This window comes from Lottia gigantea (genome assembly GCF_000327385.1).
Source record: "Lottia gigantea unplaced genomic scaffold LOTGIsca_10, whole genome shotgun sequence".
NCBI classification, from domain to species: Eukaryota; Metazoa; Mollusca; class Gastropoda; family Lottiidae; genus Lottia; species Lottia gigantea.
Genome location: NW_008706747.1, coordinates 4,645,306 through 4,668,386, shown reverse-complemented (window position 1 = coordinate 4,668,386; position 23,081 = coordinate 4,645,306). Strand labels below are relative to the sequence as shown.

The following is a 23,081-nucleotide window of genomic DNA, read 5'->3' as shown; positions in this document are numbered from 1 at the left end:
TTAGTTAAAGCTATTCAGAAGAGTAAGCAAGCTTACCTTGACCTCGTCTCTGGGTTGGGTAAACAAACTGACCACAACACAAACAATAAACACCACTCCAGTTAGAATTATAGCAAAATGGAGAAAATGTACTTTATATAGAATGGCCGGCCTGGTTTCCTCCTCTCCACAAGTTGGCTTCTGATAGACTAAATCTATCACTAGACGAGACCCACCGACAGCTAGACCCGCCATTAGACTCCAAAACGCTCCCTGGAAAACGGTAGAGCACATTCGTTACAATTGAGTCGAAACGAGTGTTTAGACGCACCATTACATGAATCAAAGATAGACGGTTTAAAAGACGACATCGAGCCGACATTCGGAATCACTGTTGTGGAATCAATATTTTTTTTACCTTGAGGATTCGACCCCAATGCACCATGTCGCTTATCGAAAGGTTAGGATTCACAATATCTCATGCTCAATCTGCCTTGTTAGCTTGAATATCTGCCCAAAATATCAGAATATCATACCTTTTCTGTGGTTCTCTTCCAAGCTATGCCTAGAATAAAAATAACGACCCACGGCGGTGCCAGGTAAGCCATCATGGCCTGTAGATAGTTCCAGAGTTGTCCCCCTTGATTAGCTGTTAGTATAGGTATCCAGAGGATGCTTATTACCACCAAAACTAAGATGAACGCTCTGAAGGAGAGAAACGGAATGGAATAGAGTTTTACGTACAGTATTTCTGCAACTGAGTTGGTTAATGAAATAATAGGCTTACAATGCTTTACAGGAAAAACAAAGGAAAGAAAAATGCATTTTTACAAGGATAACAACTTAGGTCCTTAAGGTTCCTTTCTACCAGCTGGTCCTTGGCGAATCCTCTTGGCATTGATCTTTCCTGGAACATCCACACCCATTTACAGCTGGGTATAATAAGGAAACACTTACTCAATGTCAAAAAACAACGATGAATACCCTGGAAGTAACATAGTATTATAGTGGCGATTTGATTGGATAGTATGCCAGCCGCTACAGCAATAAGAGCTCTCGACAGAAAGACTGTAGACTTACCGTCCAACGATCATAAGTTCTCTTTCTGAAGCTTTTCGTCTGAATCTGGTCCAGAGATCTAGAGTGAACATACTACTAGAACTGTTAAATACTGACGTCAGTGTACTCATTAGAGCTGATAACATACACGCTAACATCAACCCTCGTACACCTGGTGGGGAAAAGGGAATAACTGAAGTTTCATATCCTAAGTTAATCCTCCATTTTTAGCAAATCTGCACCATACAATGTAGGCTTACAATTAGTGTTGTCTTTCTGTACACAAGGGGAATATACATAATGCAAGTTAAGATAGTGAGACGATCAGTTTCAATTATGACATTTGGCCTATATGAACAATCAAAGGGCCATAACTCAGATTTCAAACCCGTAAGTTTATGAAACCAATAAAAACGAACATAGTCGTGTAGAATTTTGAATTCGGACGATATATTACTACACAAGTCCTACCACCTTACTCGTTTACTATGATATCACGTCTGGGGAACGGGGTAGGGCCGATGTAGTCGGGACATGAGATATAGCAAAAACACCTTGGTCACCTTGAAAACCTGGAGCTAAAATTTCATAAAATATTTGGGATACCTTACCCGCTGGTAGAATTTCAATGACTAATTTGGGATAAACTATATTGGAACAACCATTGGGATTCTCGCAGACTTTCATGCAAATATCAGGATCTACACAACCAATTTCATCTGAAAGACAATTTTAATCGATTTTATTCCCAAAAGAATCTGCCCCTCTACAGCCTCCAGGTTCATTCAACACTCGCTTAGGGAACCTTTAGGTAATGCTCGCTATTCTGGGACACACTGCGGACATTTTCAAAGTCTACATTGTAAATTTGGTGTTTACACATCCGACATAACAGATTGTTCACAGAGCTATTAGGCTTTCAGTTCAATTAACGATTATGATGATGAAGGCAATTATGCTTGTGATGATGAATGATGATGAAGAAGATGATGACGTCACAACTACTCACCAGGAAAGAGAACTCGTCCTATCATACCAGGAAGAATCACCAGGAAAAATGGAGTAATTTTTAACCACGCAGCAAAAATAACACCACCTTTAGCATGGGAATGAGTTTTAGCTGCCAGCACTCTTTGAACCATCACCTGAAACACCAAGTTAAAGTAGAAAGAGCACAATAAGCTAATTTTGAAAATGAGCAAGGCGATGTGGCAATAAGTTTCGAACACAACTCATGGTTGTTTACATTTCAAACCATTGAGTTCTTAAATATCTGGTGCTATCCACCACACCCGTCCCCACCCCACCCCACCCCCATCCCCCTTCCTCGACCCCTCCACCTAATGCTTTTAGAGAAACTCCACTGTGGGCACTTTTAAGTTGTAATTATTTTACTGTCATCATTGTATTTTTTTCATGCCAAATTAACCTTGGTAGGTAAATTACGACGAAGGTTAATTTGACATGAAAAAATAAATGATGACAATTAAATAACTACCATAATCACCTTAATGCTTAAATTGTAAGTAACCTATATTTTTTTCAATTATGTTTTTTTTCTGTTATTTTGTATTTCAGGAAAAAGGTCACATTGTATCACATAAAGCAAATACCTGATCGGTACACCAAGCTAAAATAGCCATGGGAGTCAGTCCCAGTATGGCCCCAGTCCACGGGATGTCACTCGTCGCGGGATCTCGGAATATATGAAGAGCATCGTCGCGTGGGTAGCCCATAGTAACGTTTCCGCACGTGGTAACATTCGGTACGGCATTCATGTATTTCTCAAACAGTGCTTCTATTCCTCCGACTTTTATAAAGGCTGAAATTAAACATCAAGGGCGATAACTTTCCTGAACAAATAGCGGCAAGTTGAGTATTGAATCTTCATTTGGTATATACATGTAGCTCATTACAGGAGTGGACCTAAACGGATTGAAACCCAATCAGAGACTAACATCCCAGAGACTAATGCCTGAAACAGGCTCCAATTTCAAGTACCATTTCAAGGGACCAGGGGACCATCAGAAGAATCTTGATCTCACCCGTATCCCAGATCCCCTCCGTAGACGGACGATTGATTGACAATACGATAATGATCGGACACCAATATCTAAGCAAGAGACCCATCACCTATCCAGAGTTCACCCCTAGTCCCAGATCCACTACCCTAGACCGCCGCTAACCCTGACAATACTTACAGGCTATAGTAAGGTATGTTGAACCAATGATCATAATAACTGTTTGTAGAGTATCGGTCCATATTACTGCAGTCAGTCCTCCTGTGGGGAAAAAACAAAAGATTACAAACTGTGTTGTTCCACCCGCTAAAAAGCGACGTCATAATATCGCAGAGTCTTCTAGAAATTCAGGAACCACAGACATATTATGACTGGAAATTGGAATGGTGTTAAAAGATGCTAAAATTGTCTGATACACACCAAAAGGGCAAGGCAAATCTCCACTGAATCGAACAATGACAATGCAAATAATAAACACTTCTGAGACGAACGAGGCATTTGTTGAGAGAGATTCGAACCCACAGCAACTAATCTTCAATGCGCTACCGATTGGGCTATCCCGCTGATGACGTAGAATCTTACCTATAATAGTATAAACGGCTGTGATAAGAGTTACACTGACGATTGATAAATACATATTCCATCCTAGAGATTGTTGAATAAAGATAGCTCCAGCATACATACTCACCTAGAAATGGAGATTAGAATAAAATGCAATACAAGGGAGATTTTCATTCTACTTTTTGGCGACTAATTGAATGGACAATGACACTGATACGTTAAGAATTTAAAAGGTTATGTTTCCCCAACTCCCACATAATGGCATCGTCGCTATTTTGACAGGAGGGAGGTAGTAAGACTCGCTTGACCTCTGTACCTTCCCCCACCCAGCACAACGTCTCAATAGAATCCCATTCTCTCTAGTGTACTGATGGCAATGGCAATTTGACAGCAGCAATGGCGAGGAGCAATTTGATGTCTAGTTGCCCTGAAATGACCCATATGGCTACCACCGTAGTTATCAAAAATGGTAACCCGAATGGAATATGAATAGTCTGATTGTAGTGTTGATAACTGTTGGCCTGTATCAGGATCTCCACTATAATACGCCTTTAAAAATCAATACCTATGCATATTAAATTTGGTAACATCTGTATGCGAATAACTATTTAACGGCGAAATTAATCTAAATAACTCTCCAATTCTTTTATAAAACCAGCAAAGTTTAGCTAAAGTCACTTCAGGTATTTTGTGACGCGGTTTTTATAAGTTTAACGTTCAAGAGGGCTGTCGTTAGACTCCAACTGTTTGGCTATATTAAAAATAAGAGCTAATAAAAGGGGAACGAAAGTTTGGTCTAATTTTAATTACATTGTGCATATCAAAGAGAGAACTTACAGAGATTCTCTGTACTATTAAGAAGAAGATGGACATCACCGACAGAGTTATTCTAAGTCTCTTGCCTCCAAACCGCTTCTTCAAAAACTCGGGCATTGTATATACCTGTAAATAGAATTAACAGATGACCCGTAAATTCCGGGGTTGTCGGGTGGGGTGACCAAAACCCTTGGGATTGGCGACAAAAATTAAAAATAAAAATCACCAATAAATCTTTTCAGAAGACTTAGCTTATCTTTTTTGTCTTTTTTTAAGCTCTTTATATAGGCTCTTTATATAAGCATATCGACATCACTTCTCCAATAAAATTAAGGCTCTTTCCCTTAGTTCTGCAGGCAGATAACGTTAATAAAACCATCTTTAGAAGACCTTTTAAAGAAATGTTCAATTGAAGAATACTTACTCCACTGGCGACATACACTGGTACAAAAACCCAGCCTAATAAAATTAACATGAATATTGCCTACAATAGATATATAAATAAGTAATATAAAAAGGACTCTTTTACATCCTCTAGTTTGGCTTACAATCTTTTCAAAGATAATTTACAAACTCCATATCGTCTTATTTTATATCATTGGTCCTTTTATACTCATGCATGAACATTTTGGCTCCCGATTAGAATTGGCATTGGTGATGTCGACCAAAGAATTTAAATACTCACATGCCATTCATATATAACCACGCCCAATCCACTTGCGGCAGCTGTACCCGCCATTCCCACAAAGAAATGACTTCCAAAATTGGTGGCAAACATCGAGGCACCGATCTGAAAGAATGAATGATTAAAAAAAATGCACCGCTAAATTAATTGGCAAATGAATGAAAGAATGATCTGAATACTATTAAATGATGATGATGAATGAATGAATGAATGGTAAAAGGATTCAATGAATGAATGGCAGAATGAACCAACAAATGAACGAAAGAATCGATGGATGAAGGAAGGAAGGAATGAATGAATGGTAAAAGGATTCATTGAATGAATGGCAGAATGAACCAACAAATGAACGAAAGAATCGATGGATGAAGGAAGGAAGGAATGAATGAATGGTAAAAGGATTCATTGAATGAATGGCAGAATGAACCAACAAATGAACGAAAGAATCGATGGATGAAGGAAGGAAGGAATGAATGAATGGTAAAAGGATTCAATGAATGAATGGCAGAATGAACCAACAAATGAACGAAAGAATCGATGGATGAAGGAAGGAAGGAATGAAATAATTACTCACTGGAGCCCATATCATATTTCTTCCCGCCAAAAAATAGCCTTTAACACTTCCGGTGTTTTCTTTAAATGACGACTGAAACACAAAAAAAATATAATTCGATAAAGAATGCAGGACTTGTGCGTGTACATCTGTGATGGGATGGGAGAACTTCACTTCAATTCAAAACAATATCTAGTGATCTGATTGGCTAAGGAAGTCTGTAATGCAATGATCTGTGGCTCAACTAAATGAGTGGATTTCAGTGGATTGGGGCCCTTCCCCCGGGAAATTTATTTTTGACAATTGCATTCTGAGACACCCTGTAAGTCAATGTAATGCCTGGTAATGGAAGAATTAAAGATTTTCAGTCTAGTTAATATTATTTCCAGACGGGGGCCCGTGGCCTTGGTGTAACCAGTCCATATGGTAGCTGAGCCACTAGCAATGGTATACCATTCATATGACAGAAATTTTACTACGAACTTTTGCGTTTTATGAACACGACAAAAAGTACCGGACCTCGTCTCTCAAAATATCGTAGATTAGCGTAAACGTAAAAAATAACGGGACCAGATATGAACCTGTTGTCCAAGTTCCCCTGGGTGGTTGTGAAAAAAAAAACATCAATGCCACTCACCCATAAACCGACCAGTATACATAGCACAAAATATCCCAGAATCACAACCAAATCACCCCAATGAAGCTCCGTCATTTTTGCTGAACTTTTATTTCCGTATCCTCAAAACTTACAGTAAACTTCCGAGTTTTCAAATTAATGAATTAATTAAAGGCAATTACTTTCCGGCACATGTACATCGTGTATGTAATTTATGTTCATTAGATAGTCCGAAATACCGACATCGACATGGCTAGAGAGAGTTGTGACCGGCAGCTTGGCGTTTCCACCAAAAGCTCTGTAGACGCACCAAGGCCGCTGTCTACATATTTGCCGGAAATATACGGTAACGACAACGAATGTTCTGAAATCTTAAAACAAGCTTTAAGTGTGTTTTTGTTAAATAATGGTTTACGCCTGTTAGCAGCATCTGATTCGATTACAGTCGAGGGAGATTCCATGCAGTCAATGTCGGCGCAGATTGACTCAGTAGGGGGACAACTGTTGAGACTGGATTCAAAACGCGACAACTCTCTGGAAGCGTCAAAGTCGCAAGTCATTCATGGAGAGTCTGTAAAAGATTCTGAAAAATTGAATTTTTTGGTGCACTTTGAGTTTGACATACTTTCAAATTTGTTAAAAACGCAGCGGGGGTACAATTGGGGGTGCAAGCCCCCTGCACCCTCACTCGCATCACCATTACATGCAGTGTGCTAAGAGGACAATTTTACCACGACAGCAGCAATAGCCTAGGGCATATTCGCTTTCCAACTGTGGAGAAAATTGTAATACTTCGTTTTTGTTTCTCTTTAACTTTCAGAATGTGAAATGCGCATATTTGATTATTTCAAATTACACAATAAAGGCCAACTTCAAACTGACGCATTTCATAATAAGTCAAATAACATATAAAAAATGTCGAGCAAAATTAATCGAATTGAATAACCCAATTATAAAGTTTACGCCGGCAGTTATTTCACATGACTCATGCGGTGTACAGGATAGTCAAATCTGTTTCGATTTTCAGCGGTCGAGGGACACAGGTACACAGTAGCCTACACAGCCTGTAGCACAGGGCCTCGCATTATTGTCCCATCAAAACGACTAGACGCTTTTTCCATGTCTTACTTATATAACTGACAGGTGGAAACCGGAAAAAAATAAGTGTTATCTCATGGCGAGATCTACGATTCAGGGTAGCGAGCAAGCGTAGTAGTAATGGTCCTTGAGGATAACAACTTAGGTTCACGAGGATCCTTTCTACCAGCTGTTCCTTGGTCAAACATATTGGTATTGATTTTACAAGGATAACAACTTAGGTTCACAAGGATCCTTTCTACTTGCTGTCAAACCTCATAGCATTAGTTTTTCCCAGATTATCCCTATCGATGTACAGCTGGGTCGACTGGAATATTCAAAAAAGATGACTCATTAAAGATCACTGAATCTTCAGAAAAATATCAGATATCTGATTGAAATGTGGAATTGTGAAATAGATGCTATCAGTTATCAAATTTAGAAAAAACTCTTTACAATCCCATTTATGACCGAATTTGTGGACCGTATCCCTTATAAATAGACGATCAGATGCAAGGTTATAATCGCTTAATGAAATGTATTGGAACTTTTATGAAACATGAAATTCAATTTAAACAATTGTTTCACTATGTTCAACAATGGCGTTAGTTCGTTACAAAAACAAATACTGATAAAAAATTAAATGAATTGAGTTTTACATCTACTTTTCTGCACCAGGTGGGCTAATGAAGACGGATATATTGATAAAAAAAACCAAAAAAAACAATAAGTATACTTCGATATATTGGGACATAATGGCCTATAAAATTAATTCTATTCTGTCCGAATAAAAAAAAGTGGGAATAGACGAGGTTTTTACAGAAAATAGTAGAAGCGGCTCGTTTCTGCATAGAGCCCGGATCCCGTACTGTCTCGATTATCCTATACCGTACGTACCTCGTCAATTTTTGGCTTTACGTTAACCTATACATAATGGAAAGAGACTACAGGACCGACAACTCTGTGAGAAAACGTATCTCATGATTTAGACCTATGGTTTAGTGCCTACTCTTTTTGAAACACCTCGTGGTACTTCTCACTTGAGAGTCCACCACTATACAATTATTGCTCCCGATTTTGTCATACTTTGGACGAGATTTTTGGTTATCGGAATGGTTTTGATGTTTATGGTCTATTCGTTGTAAATAAACTTTATTATCAAGCCTGTGAACAGTTTAGTTACGCGTGTAATCAAGGGCACTGATTGGCTGTATTTGGTAGCGTACCATCCAATCAAATCGTTTACAAAAGCATGGAAGGCGACTATTGGAGTCAAGGTATAGGACCAAGTAGGTTATAGCTTGGTATTGCGAAGACATTAGGCAAACAATGCGATCAGAAATACTGTCCACGCCATGACGAGCAAGGCATTAAAATCCAAGAAACGCCTAATCCACATTGGTTCGTGGACTCCTCTGTACTGCTTCGTGGCTTCCTCTTCCATTGCTTTGGTCGGAGCTTTTCCTTTAAAACTCGAGTAACAGCACAGAATATTGTAAATACGCTGCCTTACAGTCAGTTTGGGTTCTGAAATAGAATTCAGGGCCAAATGAATTAGAATTGACGTCTGCAGTTCTAAATTTTAATGGTCTCGAATTTCTTATAATGATCAATTGCCTGGAGAGTTCTCCTCCACGTCCTCGCCCACCCCACAACAATTCTATGGCCTCTACTTGGGACCCTTAAATAATGTTTCAGAAACACTCCTCTCCCCACCCGCCCTTTTTTATTTGAACAATTCACAAGCATGTGATTTTCCATACTTACCCACTTCCTGTTCCTTCTCCTCGACGTCTTCGTCTCCAGCATGATCAAAATCATCTTCATCATCACTTACCTCCCTTGGTTCTGATCGTCTGGTCGCCCACGTGACTCTTCGAAGCTGAAATTCATCAAAGGTTACATGACAAACTAGCTATGCTTCACGCGAAGCCATGATGTTTGCATTAATTGCAATACCTTGACATTGTGAAGATACACCAGGGGATACTCTATGATCAAGCAAAAACGACTTTTCAGACAAAAACAAAGCAAAACTTGCTTTACCTTAATCTCGTCCCGTGGTTGGGTAAACAAACTGACGACGACACAAACAATAAACACCACTCCAGTTAGAATTACAGCAAAATGGAGAAAATGTACTTTATAGAGAATTGCCGGCCTGGTTTCATCATCTCCACAAGATGGCTTCTGATAGGCTAAATCTATCACTAGACGAGAACCACCGACAGCTAGACCCGCCATTAGACTCCAAAACGCTCCCTGGAACAATTAACAGATTGAAATGAAATCATTTGATGTTTTACGCCTTACTTTTCTGTATTGTGCTAACGAAAAAGGGATTTTTACATCCTACTGTTATGAACCAAAAGAGGCCGTCGTATTGCTCTACATTGGGTTTCGTTATCTCAGAATCCGTCAACGTTAACAAGAAAGGGGCTCCTTAAGACACGCTTTGATTAGTTAAAGTAACATAATTCGAACGGAACTGTGTTAGAAAACATGTTAGATTACAGTGGAGACGAAAATATTAGAAATAAAAACGAAAGTGTAATCTAATTCTAAAAAGAATCGGACCATGCCTACCTTTTCTGTAGTCCTCTTCCAAGCCAAACCCATGATAAAAACCACGACCCATGGTGGAGCAAGATACGCCTGCATGGCTTGAAGGTAGTTCCACAGTTGTCCCCCTTGATTAGCTGTTAATATCGGTACCCAGAGAATGCTGATACCCACTAAAACAACGATGAATACCCTGAAAGTAACATAGTATCATAGTGACGTTAGGGACACAGAATTGTCGCGAGGGCTCACCAGGCACCAGGCATTTAAACTCAATAACAAGAAAATTATGTATTGTTGAGTTGCTATAGATGAGACCCCTTCAAAATATTGGGCTAGCTACGGGCCTGGCCACAACAGAACAAGCCTCGAACAATATCAATTCAATTCAATGCCAAGCTATTACCAACATCGTCTTATACCTTGACTCTAATATCCACCTTTTTGTATCATGGAATACAGCCAATAAGGGCTCTCGACAGAAAGACTGTAGACTTACCGTCCAACAATCATAAGTTCTCTTTCTGAAGCTTTCCGTCTGAATCTGGTCCAGAGATCTAGAGTGAACATACTACTAGAACTGTTAAATACTGACGTCAGGGTACTCATTAGAGCTGATAACATACACGCTAACATCAACCCTCGTACACCTGGTGGGGGACAAAATATTAAAATAGTACATTGTAAATTCAAACATGAAACTGGGTCTTTACGTAAATCAATGCAAACGGCAAATACAGGGATGGAAAAGCTTCAGATCATAGGCATTAATAGAAATGGCAGGGCTTTTTCGAAGTTTTATATGCAGTGTGCAATGAGGGAATTTTTTGCCAGGACAGAATCATTTACAAATATAGACGTCCTCGAGTAAACCATTAAGTGTACAGTTTATGAAGATCGTACGGCATAATTTAATGGACGAACATTCACAAAATGCAAAGGTTAGAAAGTCCAAAATCATTGCAATTTTGCCAAATCATCAAATGCAGTGTGCTCTCATTGTAAGAATCGGTAAGCTATGGACGAGCCTGTGTTACCCGGTTACCGGATACATTTCTACATACCAGAGGGAAGTACTTCTACGACTAATTTTGGATAAACTATATTGGAACAACCATTGGGATTCTCACAGACTTTCATACAAATATCAGGATCTACACAACCTATTTCATCTGATAAAAGAAAGGCATTGATATATATACATATACTAAGGTTAGAAACATTAAAGGGATTGTAAAAAGGTTTCTTAACTTTTCATATGTTCCCCTAGAAAAAGAGGTATAGTCCCTGATGACTGCATAATTTTATTGCTGAGACTACTCACCAGGAAAGAGAACTCGTCCTATCATACCAGGAAGAATCACCAAGAAAAATGGAGTAATTTTTAACCACGCAGCAAAAATAACACCACCTTTAGCATGGGAATGAGTTTTAGCTGCCAGAACTCTTTGAACCATCACCTGAAAGTGTTGACCATATTTCAAAATTTCCAATTCCAATTCCAGTTTTCAGTCAGTCTTCTGAAGAGCTTAAAGGGATTGTAAAGAGGTTTTCTAAACTTTTTATGCGTATTTGGGACACTTATAGCACCATTTTTTTTTTCAGTCAGACGTCTGTGGTTCCTGCAATTCCATTAAATCGTTATGACGTCACTGTCGCACAGGACCTCAGATTTATTTTATTAGCAGCTTTTATGATAATGACCTCTTCGAAATCTTTTTAAAGCTTTTATGTTGAAGAAAGAACAAGTACCTGATCAGTACACCAAGCTAAAATGGCCATAGGTGTCAGCCCGAATATAGCCCCAGTCCACGGGATGTCGCCAGTAATGGGATCTCGGAATATGTGTAGAGCATCCTCACGCGGGTAACCCATAGTAACGTTTCGGCACGTAGTAACATTCGGAGCTGAATTCATGTACTTTTCGAATAATGCTTCCATTCCACCGACTTTAATAAAAGCTGAAAAAATACAACAGTGTATCGAGGACGAATTGGAATGACGAAATAGCCAAATTCTATTAATGCGACTAAACATCATACACCATTGTTCCTCCTGATATATTACTGGCCCCTCCAAACAATCAAGCCTGGCTACGGGCCTAAAGCTAACTGTAGCCTCCTTAATTTGACAGTACGGACTGCTTAGATTAATAGGAAGTAAGGAAACAGAACACAGCTAAAGGTACGAAACAAAACCAGTTATTACATGATATCGACCATAGAATTATCTACTCACAAGCTACAGTAAGGTATGTTGAACCAACCATCATGATTACTGTTTGTAGAGTATCAGTCCATATAACTGCTGATAAACCTCCTAAAATGTAAATCAACACCCAATAGACCATAAGATTCCGTTAGGAAAGAAGTATGAAACTCGCACCATATATCAAACTTCAATATTCCAGCAATTATATGTAAAGGAAATGAATAACAGTTTCTGCTCTATTTAGTCTAATGAAAAGAGTGCAGTGTGTAATGAGGGAAATTTTGTCAAATATACCCATTGTATAGGCTACCTATAGAGGGGCTATTCCACTTAATACGTACCTATAATAGTATAAACGGCTGTGATAAGAGTTACACTGACAATTGAAAGATACATATTCCATCCTAGAGATTGTTGAATAAAGATCGCTCCAGCATACATACTCACCTAGAAATGGAGATTAGAATAAAATACAATACAAGGGAGATTTTCATTCTACTTTTCGGCGACACATTGGACCAATGGGGCGGGTGACGCTGTGTATAATCTACTGGCTTTGCGGCAGAACTGAACAAGAATTCATCTCATTTCATAATTTTACTGACACATGAAACAATAACACACTAACATTTTTTAGAGACGGTGATTTGCTCATAAGATCTGAGTATGTAAAAAGCTCAGAGAGAAACGTACCGAGATCTTTTGAATGATAAGTAGGAAAATGGCCAGCACTGAAAGATATATTCTCAATCGTTTTCCACCAAACCTCTTCTTTAAATACTGGGGCATCGTATAGGCCTGAGATAAAATTTTAAAAAAAAAACATGTGTTCATGGACATGTCCAATAAACGTAACACAAAAGCCAAATAAAAGATAACGATTCTGTGTTGACTTTTAGACAAAAACTTCATCACAGAGCAAAAATGTTATCCAAATTTGGTTAATGAAGGTCTGGTGCCGTTTAAATGTTAAACATTCCTGTATATATTGTTAGACCTTAAAGCCGGTATTTGGCAAATAACTACTAACATGATCTTATTTTAAAATCGATGTGTTTCTGATTTCTTCAATGATGTGATCTACTGTGAATTTGTCGGAGATGATTAGGCTACTTAAAATCTGATATGAGAAGTGGATTATGGCAATTCAAGTACTCACCCCACTCGACACATAAACTGGTACAAAAAACCATCCCAACAACATCAATATAAACACTGCCTGTAAGCCGAAAGGACAAAACTAAATAGTATACACGGTGAATTCGACAGGAATCAAATGAGCATGGCTATCAAGTTGAAAATACCATAGATAGATATTGAAAGCAACATGTTTGATGGTGTGCCAGCTCCTTCAAAGTTAATAAAAGGCTAAAAGTCATAAATATCGACCTTGAAATTTGAAGGTAAAGGAGCGTTTTTTCAGTGTATCAGAAGAGTAAGGATTCGATTGAAGATAGCATGGAATACATACATGCCATTCATAGATGACCACGCCTAGTCCGCTAGCAGCCGCCGTTCCCGCCATACCAACAAAGAAATGGCTGCCAAAGTTGGTGGCAAATATTGAAGCACCCACCTGAAAGAGAAAACATTACAAAAACAGGGGTAAATATATTAAAGCTACCATGGCATTAAAGCTACCATGAAATATTAGACAAGATTGAGATTGAGTCTTACCGGTAGCCATATCATATTTCTTCCCGCCAAAAAGTATCCTTTCACACTTCCGGTGTTCTCTTTACATGACGACTGAAAAAAAGAAACATAGAACTATATCGAATTTGCCAATATTTGTGTAGTGTTACTAAACCCATGCCGTTCGCAGACGCTAAAATTTGAGTTGCATGGTCTTGATGTGATATCTGAAAAGACAAACATGGTATCTTGTCACGCAAAGAACTCGGATGAAATAACCCCCAAATGTGCTAGGGAGCTACCTGTCAAAAATTATATTTGCCGAATATATTGCCAATTAGATTTCAGGTTTCGTTTTGCGGTTCTGATCATTAGAACTTGGGATTATTTTTATGGATGCTATAATGTAATACTTACCCATAATCCAACAGCCATACAGAGAACAAAGTATAGAATGATGATGAGAAGATCGGCCCAATGAAGCTCCGCCATCTTGGATACCCTTGACGTCTACCAATTCCTCGAGAAACTTCAATTTCTGGTCACTGAGTTACTGTAAACAAATGAAAACAGTGCGACATCTTTGGTAAACAGTAGACTCGGAGTGATTTTAAGGGGATACAAATAGGGGACAGTCTTACTAAATGGAGAGGAGAGAGTGAGATTCAAAACGCAGCAGCTCTTTGGAACCGCCACGTCTGTCACGGAACGTGGTAGGTTCTCCCCAAGATAGGTTTTTTACAAACAATTTGAAGACGGAGTAACTTTGTGTTTCTATTTATGGCGTCTCTTTGCAGCATTCCAATTTTCCGTTTTTCCGTCAAGGTTCAGTCTGTTTGCGAGTTGGATATTCTCGTATGTATTATTATCGAGTGCAAGTGGTCACGGTCATATCTAATATAAAACCGTTCTGTTATCATATCTTAACATATATCAGCATAGATAAGACCAGGTTGTTTGACATCAACACTGTGAAAATTATGATCTTTCTTCTGATAAATTGATAAATCCTACTGTCCATCTTCATTCACATGCTAGCAAGCGTAGCAAAACTTTAATGGTGCCTGCCGAGGAACTTCAAGTACCAAACTAGCTACAATGAGATTCTCTGGTGTTTTGGCTTAGCAAAGACCCAGTAATGTTACATAAATAGAAACTTTTTCTTTTGCCTCGCTTAAACATGAATGCCCGTGACACCATGCCGAACGAATCACCCCCTCCCCCCCCCCCCATAGTCTATTCAAAGCAATTACTGGAGCCGCGGTGGCTAAGTGTGTTAGACGAATGCTCGCTAACCTAACCAATCAGAATTCAATCTTAGCATATATCGAGGTAATACCTTTTTCCAACCTAGTTTCCAGCTGTCAGAGGTGGGCGTCACTCAAGGCGCTGTCTTATCATAATTCCAATCAAACGCAGAGAAGAAGGATTAGCTAGACATTCGACTCACCTGTAATTAGCAGATCTTGCCTAATTTTTCACCTGTGTTGTCTTCATCACTCCTCAATAACTAAATCTACATATCTTCCTCGCCTTGTATGTTAATAATTAGAATAAACTTGGTTGAGTCAAGATACTTGATAAACGTAAACAATACTGTACATACTAACAATGTTATATAGTCAAAGATAAATATGGTTTACAGATTTTGGTTAAACTAATATGTACATGTTTACAAAATATATAATATATAAGACAATACAAATGAATGGAGTTTTACGTCCTACTTTTCAGCACCATATGGGCTAATGAAGACAGGCAACGTCATGCAGGGTGCAATGAGGGAAATTTTGCCAGGACAGTGGCATTAGCATGCATCTTCTATCGAGGGATCTTTAACTTGCAAAGCCTGTAGCACACGAAACCCCGGTTTGTTGTCCCATCTGAACGACCAGACACTTGTTCCATGTCAGCTCCTCCGACTTGCATCGCGGACAGGGGGGAACTAGGTGGAAAACTCTGAAGGTATCATCTCGACCTATGCCGGGATTAAACCCTGGACCTTCAGGTTAGCGAGCAAGCGTCTAACTCACTCAGCCACCGCGGCTCCCCAAGGATAATACAAGACAGTTGATCCAGGGACAACAGACATAAAGGTTATTGAGTAAAAGGTTACTCCACCCCATCCCAAAGGTGATACTGGTCCGGCTTTGCCATCGCCCCCAACCATTAAATCGGTGGTCATACTCAGTATTCATATTCATGATTCAAAGAACCGCCACTGCTTCCAGGTGAGCAATTTTATACAGTCAGACTGTGGGCTTAAGAGCGGCAGAAGATATGGACATCAAGGAGGATCACAGACACCGCATTCTTGACATGTGGATGTCGCGTCCTTGTCACCCAATCTGCATAGATTAACCTTAACAACTCAGGTTCGCCTGCTCCACTTCGACTCACTTCATACATGCATTAAGACTTTTAAAATTCACACACGAGAGATTCTGATTTCTACGTCCAATTGACACTTTTGAAGTGTGTGCGTTACATGCATTTAAACACCCCCCATCCCCTCCCCCTCCCAGAGGACACGCCCCATTCTTAAGCTATATCATTTTTTTCAGACATATGAGGGTTTTATTCAATAGACAAATTAACAATAGAATTTAAGGGGAAAATGTACGTTTTTCTGAACTTTCAATGTGTACTAAGTAACTTGACACGCCTTTAACTAAAGCGAACTCTTCCACAAATGCATATTTCAACAATTTCTATGATCATACTTGTAAGGAAGAGTTCATTTAGAAAATGAGGGGTGTTTTTTTACTTAACACAATGAAACCAGTCTGTAAAATGCAATTGTTTCAAATTTATGGTGGGATTTGAGCAGTGGGTATGTAGGAAGCCAGTGGACCATTAGGATCAATGAAACAATTGTTTGGAATTCTAGCGCGTTGCATGCATGTTTTTATACAATCGCTCCACATTAGACCTGCAGGACAACTCATTACCAAGGGATCTAGGAAATCATTGCATTCAATAAACTTGTGGAAATCTAAGGGATAGGCATAAAAGCGCTCGTTCCCCTGTTGATCCATGTGAAGACAGGGGTTGATCAAAGTGTCGCGCTTTTCGCACGACAGTTTCGTTTCCTGCCAAATAAGGTCTCCTTCACAGGACATTACATATGCGTTACCCCAAGGGTCACATTGTATATATAAATGAATGTCCAATGGATGTGTGAAATAGTATTTGCCAGCGAGGATATTTTCCGTTGTGCAATATCCGTCGAATTTTGAGTTGATATTAGATGCATTACAATTTGTAATAACTGGTTGATTTTTTCCGTAGCAGAGTTGGCATTGGGGGGCAAACACCTCTCCCTCGGGACAACTTGCGATAATTGCCTTCGAAGACTGACATATATAAAATTTGGTATTGTCCCCAGGGTAGGGGAACCTGGTTTTGCCCGTGGCAAGATTTTCCTTGGTACATGGGTTATATGAGTTGTGTACTTTTCCACCTGCAAAAAATAAAAAATTAGAAAAAAGAATAATGCCAAGGAACCTTTATATTTGTGGATTCAAAAATTACATTGAGATTCAACAGAGTTCTTTTTAGTTTAAAATTCATTTTGTCAGTACTCATTTTGGAGGGGAGGGGGGGGATGCTGCACTTTACATGTACGTATAGATGAGTATGTACAGGATTATTGATACAGTAGAAAATAGGTAGAAATAGGCCCCCACCTGGCTGACTCTCGAAAGCACTGACACATTCATCAGAATATTTCTTACCTTGAGGATTCGAACCCACGGCACCTAATCACCTAGCAATAGAAATGCTGGTCGTATTGGCCCTCTAGATATACCATCTCAAGGAATTTGTTACATCACAGTAAAAATGATAACAATTGGGTACAGTATACTTACCTGGACAAAGTTCTTCCTCTGTACAGTTTCTTCTAACGCCATTTTCTTCACAATATATATATACAGCTATAAATAAAATATCAGTTATATAGATCATAACCTTTTACACCCCCGGTTCCCAACCTGACTAGGGTGTTTTCACCCCCTAGGGATGTGAGAATAGGGTGTCAGGGGTTTGGTCAACTGGTGTAGGAGATGATTTGTTTTGAATTGAGAGAGCACCTCACACCCGAGGAAAATGTGGATGAAATAAATTTTTGGGGGTGTGAAAGTTCCAGGTGATTGCTCCAGGGGTGTGAAGGCTGAAAAAGGTTCGGAACCACTGTTTTACATCCTCTAGGTTGACTTAATCCTATTGATATATGTTTATACAAAATATCATTTGTCTGTTTTGACAGTCGACCCAACTGTAAATAAGTACAGGTAATCCAATCCAAGATCCAAAAGGTTTGACATAGGATCAACTGGTACATAGGATCCACTGGTACATAGGATCCACTGGTACATAGGATCAACTGGTACATAGGATCCACTGGTACATAGGATCCACTGGTACATAGGATCCTTGTGAACCTAAGTTATAATTTTTTTTTCTAAAATATGGTTCTTTCTTTCACTTTCATTTTGACATTAAAAACTAGAATTTGAGCGCCTTTGATTTACGGTAAATTTTATCAACATTTTTATTTTCCACGATACTTACTGTGTCTGAGTTGACCTTGAAATGGGGTCAAGGTGAGCAAACAAGGACCGTTACCAAAGATCAAATGGTCTTCAGGTTTAACATAGAGATATTTCTGATTCTCCACGCCTGGTTGATAAAATTCTGATTCATTATAATACTGGACAACAACTTGTTTGTCACTAGCAGCGACTCCTGGGTAGGCCTGGGATACAGAGCTATAGACTGTTACTCCACCACATGTGATGTTTGCCTAGAAAGGAAAAAATGACAGAGAATGACAGGTGCCTATCATAACTATCACATACCTAACTAACTTGCCTACAAACAGTCAGAGGCAATAATATTTTAAACCTCTACAAATTGTGATATTTGTGGTCAAAGGGAGACAATCAGCTCCATTTGGTTATATTTCAGGTTATGATCATTGCCTATCATTTCATTTGCAACCGACATACCGGGTAAAAGGGGAGGTAACTTCTAATGTTTAAACCAATAAACCCTACCTGTATGGTCAAACCTATAGATGGTAGAGGGAAAGCGTATGGAGGACATCTTCCAATTTCACATGTTACAGTGAAGTTAGCATACAGAGGTGCTGAAAAATAGACAAGTTTCAGATACACAATCCTCATCAGGACAGATAGTTTTAGAAATGGAGGTTAACTTTCTTATATAGGACTTAATGTTATCTAATTGACTAGAGCTCATCTCATGTTGCTGACACATGTTTCAGATATAAAATCCTCATCAGTTAATGCCTAATGGACCGGTTATAAAGAATGAAATCATGAAATCATTGATTTTGAGAAGGGAATCAACAATGAGAATATTCTCTTAAATAAACCTCATACCTCTACAAACACTGTGTTGTATTTCTTCCACCAGGGCGTTGATGCCTTGAAAGTCTGCGACGGTGTAGGTATGGGTACATGCAGGTGATGAAGATATATAGTTCAATTCCGTCTGATCGATCAATTTTCCAACACCAACAGTAAATACTGCAATTCCGTCTGCTTTCAAATTGTCTGTGGAATGCTTGGTGTTGATGAAATCGTCTGATTTTCCATCAGTGACAAGGACAGCGACTTTTACTGCATCTGAACGAGCCGATGTGAAAGTTATCCTCGCTTTGTCCAATGCTCCAGCTGTATTTGTACTCCCCGCTTCGAAATTTATATCATTTATCATCTTTATGATATTACTTTGCGTCTGTGTACTGCAAAACAAAATTATGATGAAATATTTCAGTCATCTGAGTGGTCAATCTAATGCATTTGAAAATTAAGTGGATTCACTCGAGGGTTAGAGGGTGTGCACTATATTGAAGAATTAAACGTTGGTCTCAATAGTATTATTTGTGTGTAAACACAATTGATCATGTGACATTCACAACAATACCATACTGTATTTTATAGATAAAAAAATCGTTATATTAGTATTTGTATTAGGTTAAAAAAAAGTAACTTTCCAAAATCAGAACGGGACAAGAATTTTTGTAATCAGATTGGTAGCAGTAACAATTTCTGTATTGGAGATGTACAGCCACTAAAATCTGGGCCCCTGGACAGTCCTTGTGGGTCTGACCCCTCAGTTAGCCCTGGGTAAAAATGCAAAAATTTCATGACTTACTCGGAAAATCTGATGGCTTCAGTGACTTGTGTTGAATATCGAATCACAGCGATTCTTGTGTCCCTGTTTCCAATGTTAAATTCACCGATGATGTTTGTCATGAAGGCCTTGACTCTTACAAGGTCATCTGGATTCACACTGCTCGAAGAATCAATGATGAACACCATATCTATAGCTTCATTCCCCTTGCAACCTGAAAATAATAGGAAATGAAATAGTAGCTTCTGGTAGCTCCCTCTAGTGACGTCATAAAATGCGTTCGTTTAAGTTGAATTGCAAGAACCACAGATTTCTGATTGAAAATTGGAATGGTGCAAATTGATGCTATCAGTGTCCCTGATACACATAAAATGTTTAGAAAACCTCTTTAAAATCCCTTTAAGGTGTACAAACTATAGCACACATGGGACCTTGGCTTATTGTCCCATTCAAATAACTAGATGCTTTTCCATGTCAGCTCCTCCGACCTGCATCACTGACAGAAACTTGGGTTGAAAAAAGTGTCTCATCTAAGGAACTATATTTATCCTCAGACACCTTGGGTTGTCCTGTAAGCATTCTACTCGATTAGCTCTGCCTTCCAATACCAGAAAGAGTGAGTACAAATTTGACCTGGCTTTCTGACAAAAATTTCACCAACCTTGACTGACGAACAACATTGATTCCATGATGACTGTAGCAGTATTGTAGATGGTAACAGATTTGAATCAAGAGCACTATGCATTGTGCAATGAGGGAAATTTTGTCAAAAATTAGACCTACCTTGATTCATCAAGTTCACAGTAGCAGTATAATTGTAGGCCGATTCTCCAAATTGAAAAAACTTAAACCACAAGTTGCCTTGTAGTTCTACTTCTGGTGGAATTCGGGGGATATTTTGAGCATGCATCTGTTGAACTGTAATTAAAACAGCCGCTAGCCCTGAAATAGATTCAAATAATCTTCAAAATTCAATTTTTGTCATTCACAATTAATGAATGGTTGTAGCTTTCTGAAAATAAACGTATACTGTATATTTCAATGGATAGTGCAAAGTTTTCTACCCCAAAAAGGTTTTCAAACTGACAGGTCTCATATCACAGTGAGTATTTGGGGAGGTTTCCTAGTCAATATTGACAGCCTGACGCTCTGTAATTGATTGCTGATGGTCAAAGGTGCTATATGTGGAAGACCACACCCAACATGATCAAGTCTATCAAATTTGAAAAAAAAGCCAGCATGCAAAATTGAGAACAGACAGAAATAATTTTTCCATGAATTGGTAAAATAAATATTTAGGCAATGCTCACCTGAATATAGAGGTTTAACTAACTCTGGCCATTGAACATCCAACCAGTTCCTACCCAATAGTTTGTTTATTTTATCAAGGTAAGGCTGTAATACCACATCATTCTTCGTTCTTTGAAAAAAACCTTTAGTTATCTGAAAACACCAAAAAATTTGAGCAAATTTGAATCTGAGGGAGCTATGGTATCTTAGTGAGAAAGACGCTTGCTCACTAACCTGAAGGTCTATGATTCAATCCCAGAATAGGTTTCATCTTGTCAGTGATGCAGGTTAGAGGGACTGATATGGAACAGCGTCTAGTCTTCAGATGGGACAGCAAACGGAGGTCTCGTGTGCTACAGACTGTGCACAATAAAAAATCTCTCAACATTTAGAAATCAAAAAAGTGTAGGCTGACCAATACTGCCCTCATTGCACACTGCCTGTTGTTGCCCGTCTGCAGAAATGTACAACAGAAATCTGCATTCATTTCATTTCCTAAGTTTGGTGATTTGAGATAAAGCAACCCTTTCATAATCGTAGTCAACAATTCTCTCACCTTCCAAATGCCGCCATGGACCCCACTAGCAGAAGGAAGAGTTCCATCCCTTGTTTTGACGTATGCCCATCTTCGTAGAAATCTGTTCTCTTCAGGAAAGATACAATTTTCACGAATCAAATCAACAACAGCTTCTACGACTTCCGAGCCGTGAGCGAAGGGTTGTTGGGTCAAGTCTTGAGCTTGGCTTGCTGACAGCAGACACAGCAAGGAAAATATTCTGAAAGGACAAAACAAAATCATAAAAGATTCGGCCAATGGTTCCTGAATAGCTAAAGATGCTAATAATAATGGATAATGAATGCAGATGATCAATGCCATACAGTGTGCAATGAGGAAATATTTTTTGCCAGAGCAGAGGCATTTACAAAATCAACTGTGGAGGCATCTATAATGTGTACAGCCTGTAGCTCACAGGGCTTCCGTCCTATCTGAACGAGTAGACCAGATGCAAAGATCCGAAGAAATCATCTCAAGGTATGTCAAGATCAAATCCTGAACCTTCAGGTTAATCAGGCAAGCATCTTTCTTACTGAACCACCGCGCCCCCTAAAAGATTACTAAAATACTTACAAGAGAATCATGGTGACCAAACAACGCAGCTTGAAATTTTCGTTCACTGTGATCTCAAATTAACAGTTGCATTTATTTATATTATCATTTTTATCTCAAAAATTATCTTTAAATAAACATGCATATGATAACAATTTAAAGGGATTTTGAAAATGTTTTTTTATCATATTTGCCCCTTTTTTTTTGCGTATTTTGGACATTAATTGCTGAAATTTGCATAATTCCATTTTTTTTAATGTCTATGGATCCTATTGCAAAATCTCCCAGTAAAATTATAGGGCCCTTAAGATAGCTACATAGCAACGCTTAGTTTCAGTGGAATGGTAAGATTCACAGACGTCTGATTGAAAATTAGAATGATCCAAATTGATACTATCAGTGTCCCCAAGACACATAAACAATTCAACATCTTTACAATCACTTTAAAAGGTGAACCAGTATAATTCAAGTTTATTTTTTTTAAATCGTTTGACGTGAGCAAATACTTCAGCTGTCAGTCATGAAACTATGGTATCTTTGTTACCATGTCTGAATTGATAACAGAACTGGTGGTTGTCATCTAGTGAATATATGACTGCGGTAAGACATCAAGGAAGTTTTTTTGGGTCTCAAACAATTCAACATTTTCAAAAGATATCACCTTAGCAAGCCTTCAAGGAAGTTCAAAGGGTTCTAGTTTTATTGTCTTATCAGAGCATCTCCATGCTACCCATGAACAATACAGT

The 23,081-nt window shown here is 38.7% G+C and overlaps 3 protein-coding genes across 3 annotated transcripts; all 3 read right to left on the bottom strand.

Moving 5' to 3' along the window:
• LOTGIDRAFT_109339 (hypothetical protein) lies at nucleotides 1-6,383 on the bottom strand (the record flags this gene model as incomplete). Its single annotated transcript, XM_009046299.1, has 13 exons — nucleotides 1-252; nucleotides 516-684; nucleotides 1,060-1,246; nucleotides 1,611-1,757; nucleotides 2,048-2,183; nucleotides 2,652-2,860; nucleotides 3,240-3,320; nucleotides 3,642-3,747; nucleotides 4,458-4,562; nucleotides 4,861-4,920; nucleotides 5,122-5,226; nucleotides 5,693-5,764; nucleotides 6,309-6,383. The coding sequence occupies 13 exons, from the start codon at nucleotides 6,381-6,383 to the stop codon at nucleotides 1-3; spliced, it is 1,704 nt and encodes a 567-aa protein (XP_009044547.1).
• A 2,116-nt stretch (nucleotides 6,384-8,499) lies between these two features.
• Nucleotides 8,500-14,243, bottom strand: LOTGIDRAFT_185010 (hypothetical protein). Its single transcript, XM_009046298.1, has 15 exons — nucleotides 14,190-14,243; nucleotides 13,815-13,886; nucleotides 13,609-13,713; nucleotides 13,297-13,356; nucleotides 12,831-12,935; nucleotides 12,479-12,584; nucleotides 12,165-12,245; nucleotides 11,679-11,887; nucleotides 11,251-11,386; nucleotides 10,991-11,098; nucleotides 10,426-10,576; nucleotides 9,951-10,119; nucleotides 9,411-9,626; nucleotides 9,132-9,246; nucleotides 8,500-8,891 (listed from the first exon to the last, which is right to left on the bottom strand). The coding sequence occupies exons 1-15, from the start codon at nucleotides 14,205-14,207 to the stop codon at nucleotides 8,683-8,685; spliced, it is 1,860 nt and encodes a 619-aa protein (XP_009044546.1). The 5' UTR covers nucleotides 14,208-14,243; the 3' UTR covers nucleotides 8,500-8,682.
• Nucleotides 14,244-16,326: 2,083 nt separating this feature from the next.
• On the bottom strand, nucleotides 16,327-22,397 carry LOTGIDRAFT_230072 (hypothetical protein). Its single transcript, XM_009046297.1, has 10 exons — nucleotides 22,357-22,397; nucleotides 21,784-22,003; nucleotides 21,248-21,380; nucleotides 20,721-20,879; nucleotides 19,959-20,151; nucleotides 19,181-19,545; nucleotides 18,833-18,924; nucleotides 18,348-18,579; nucleotides 17,645-17,710; nucleotides 16,327-17,235 (listed from the first exon to the last, which is right to left on the bottom strand). Exons 1-10 carry the CDS (start codon nucleotides 22,365-22,367, stop codon nucleotides 16,583-16,585), a joined length of 2,124 nt encoding a protein of 707 aa, XP_009044545.1. The 5' UTR covers nucleotides 22,368-22,397; the 3' UTR covers nucleotides 16,327-16,582.
• Between the last annotated feature and the right edge of the window lie 684 nt (nucleotides 22,398-23,081).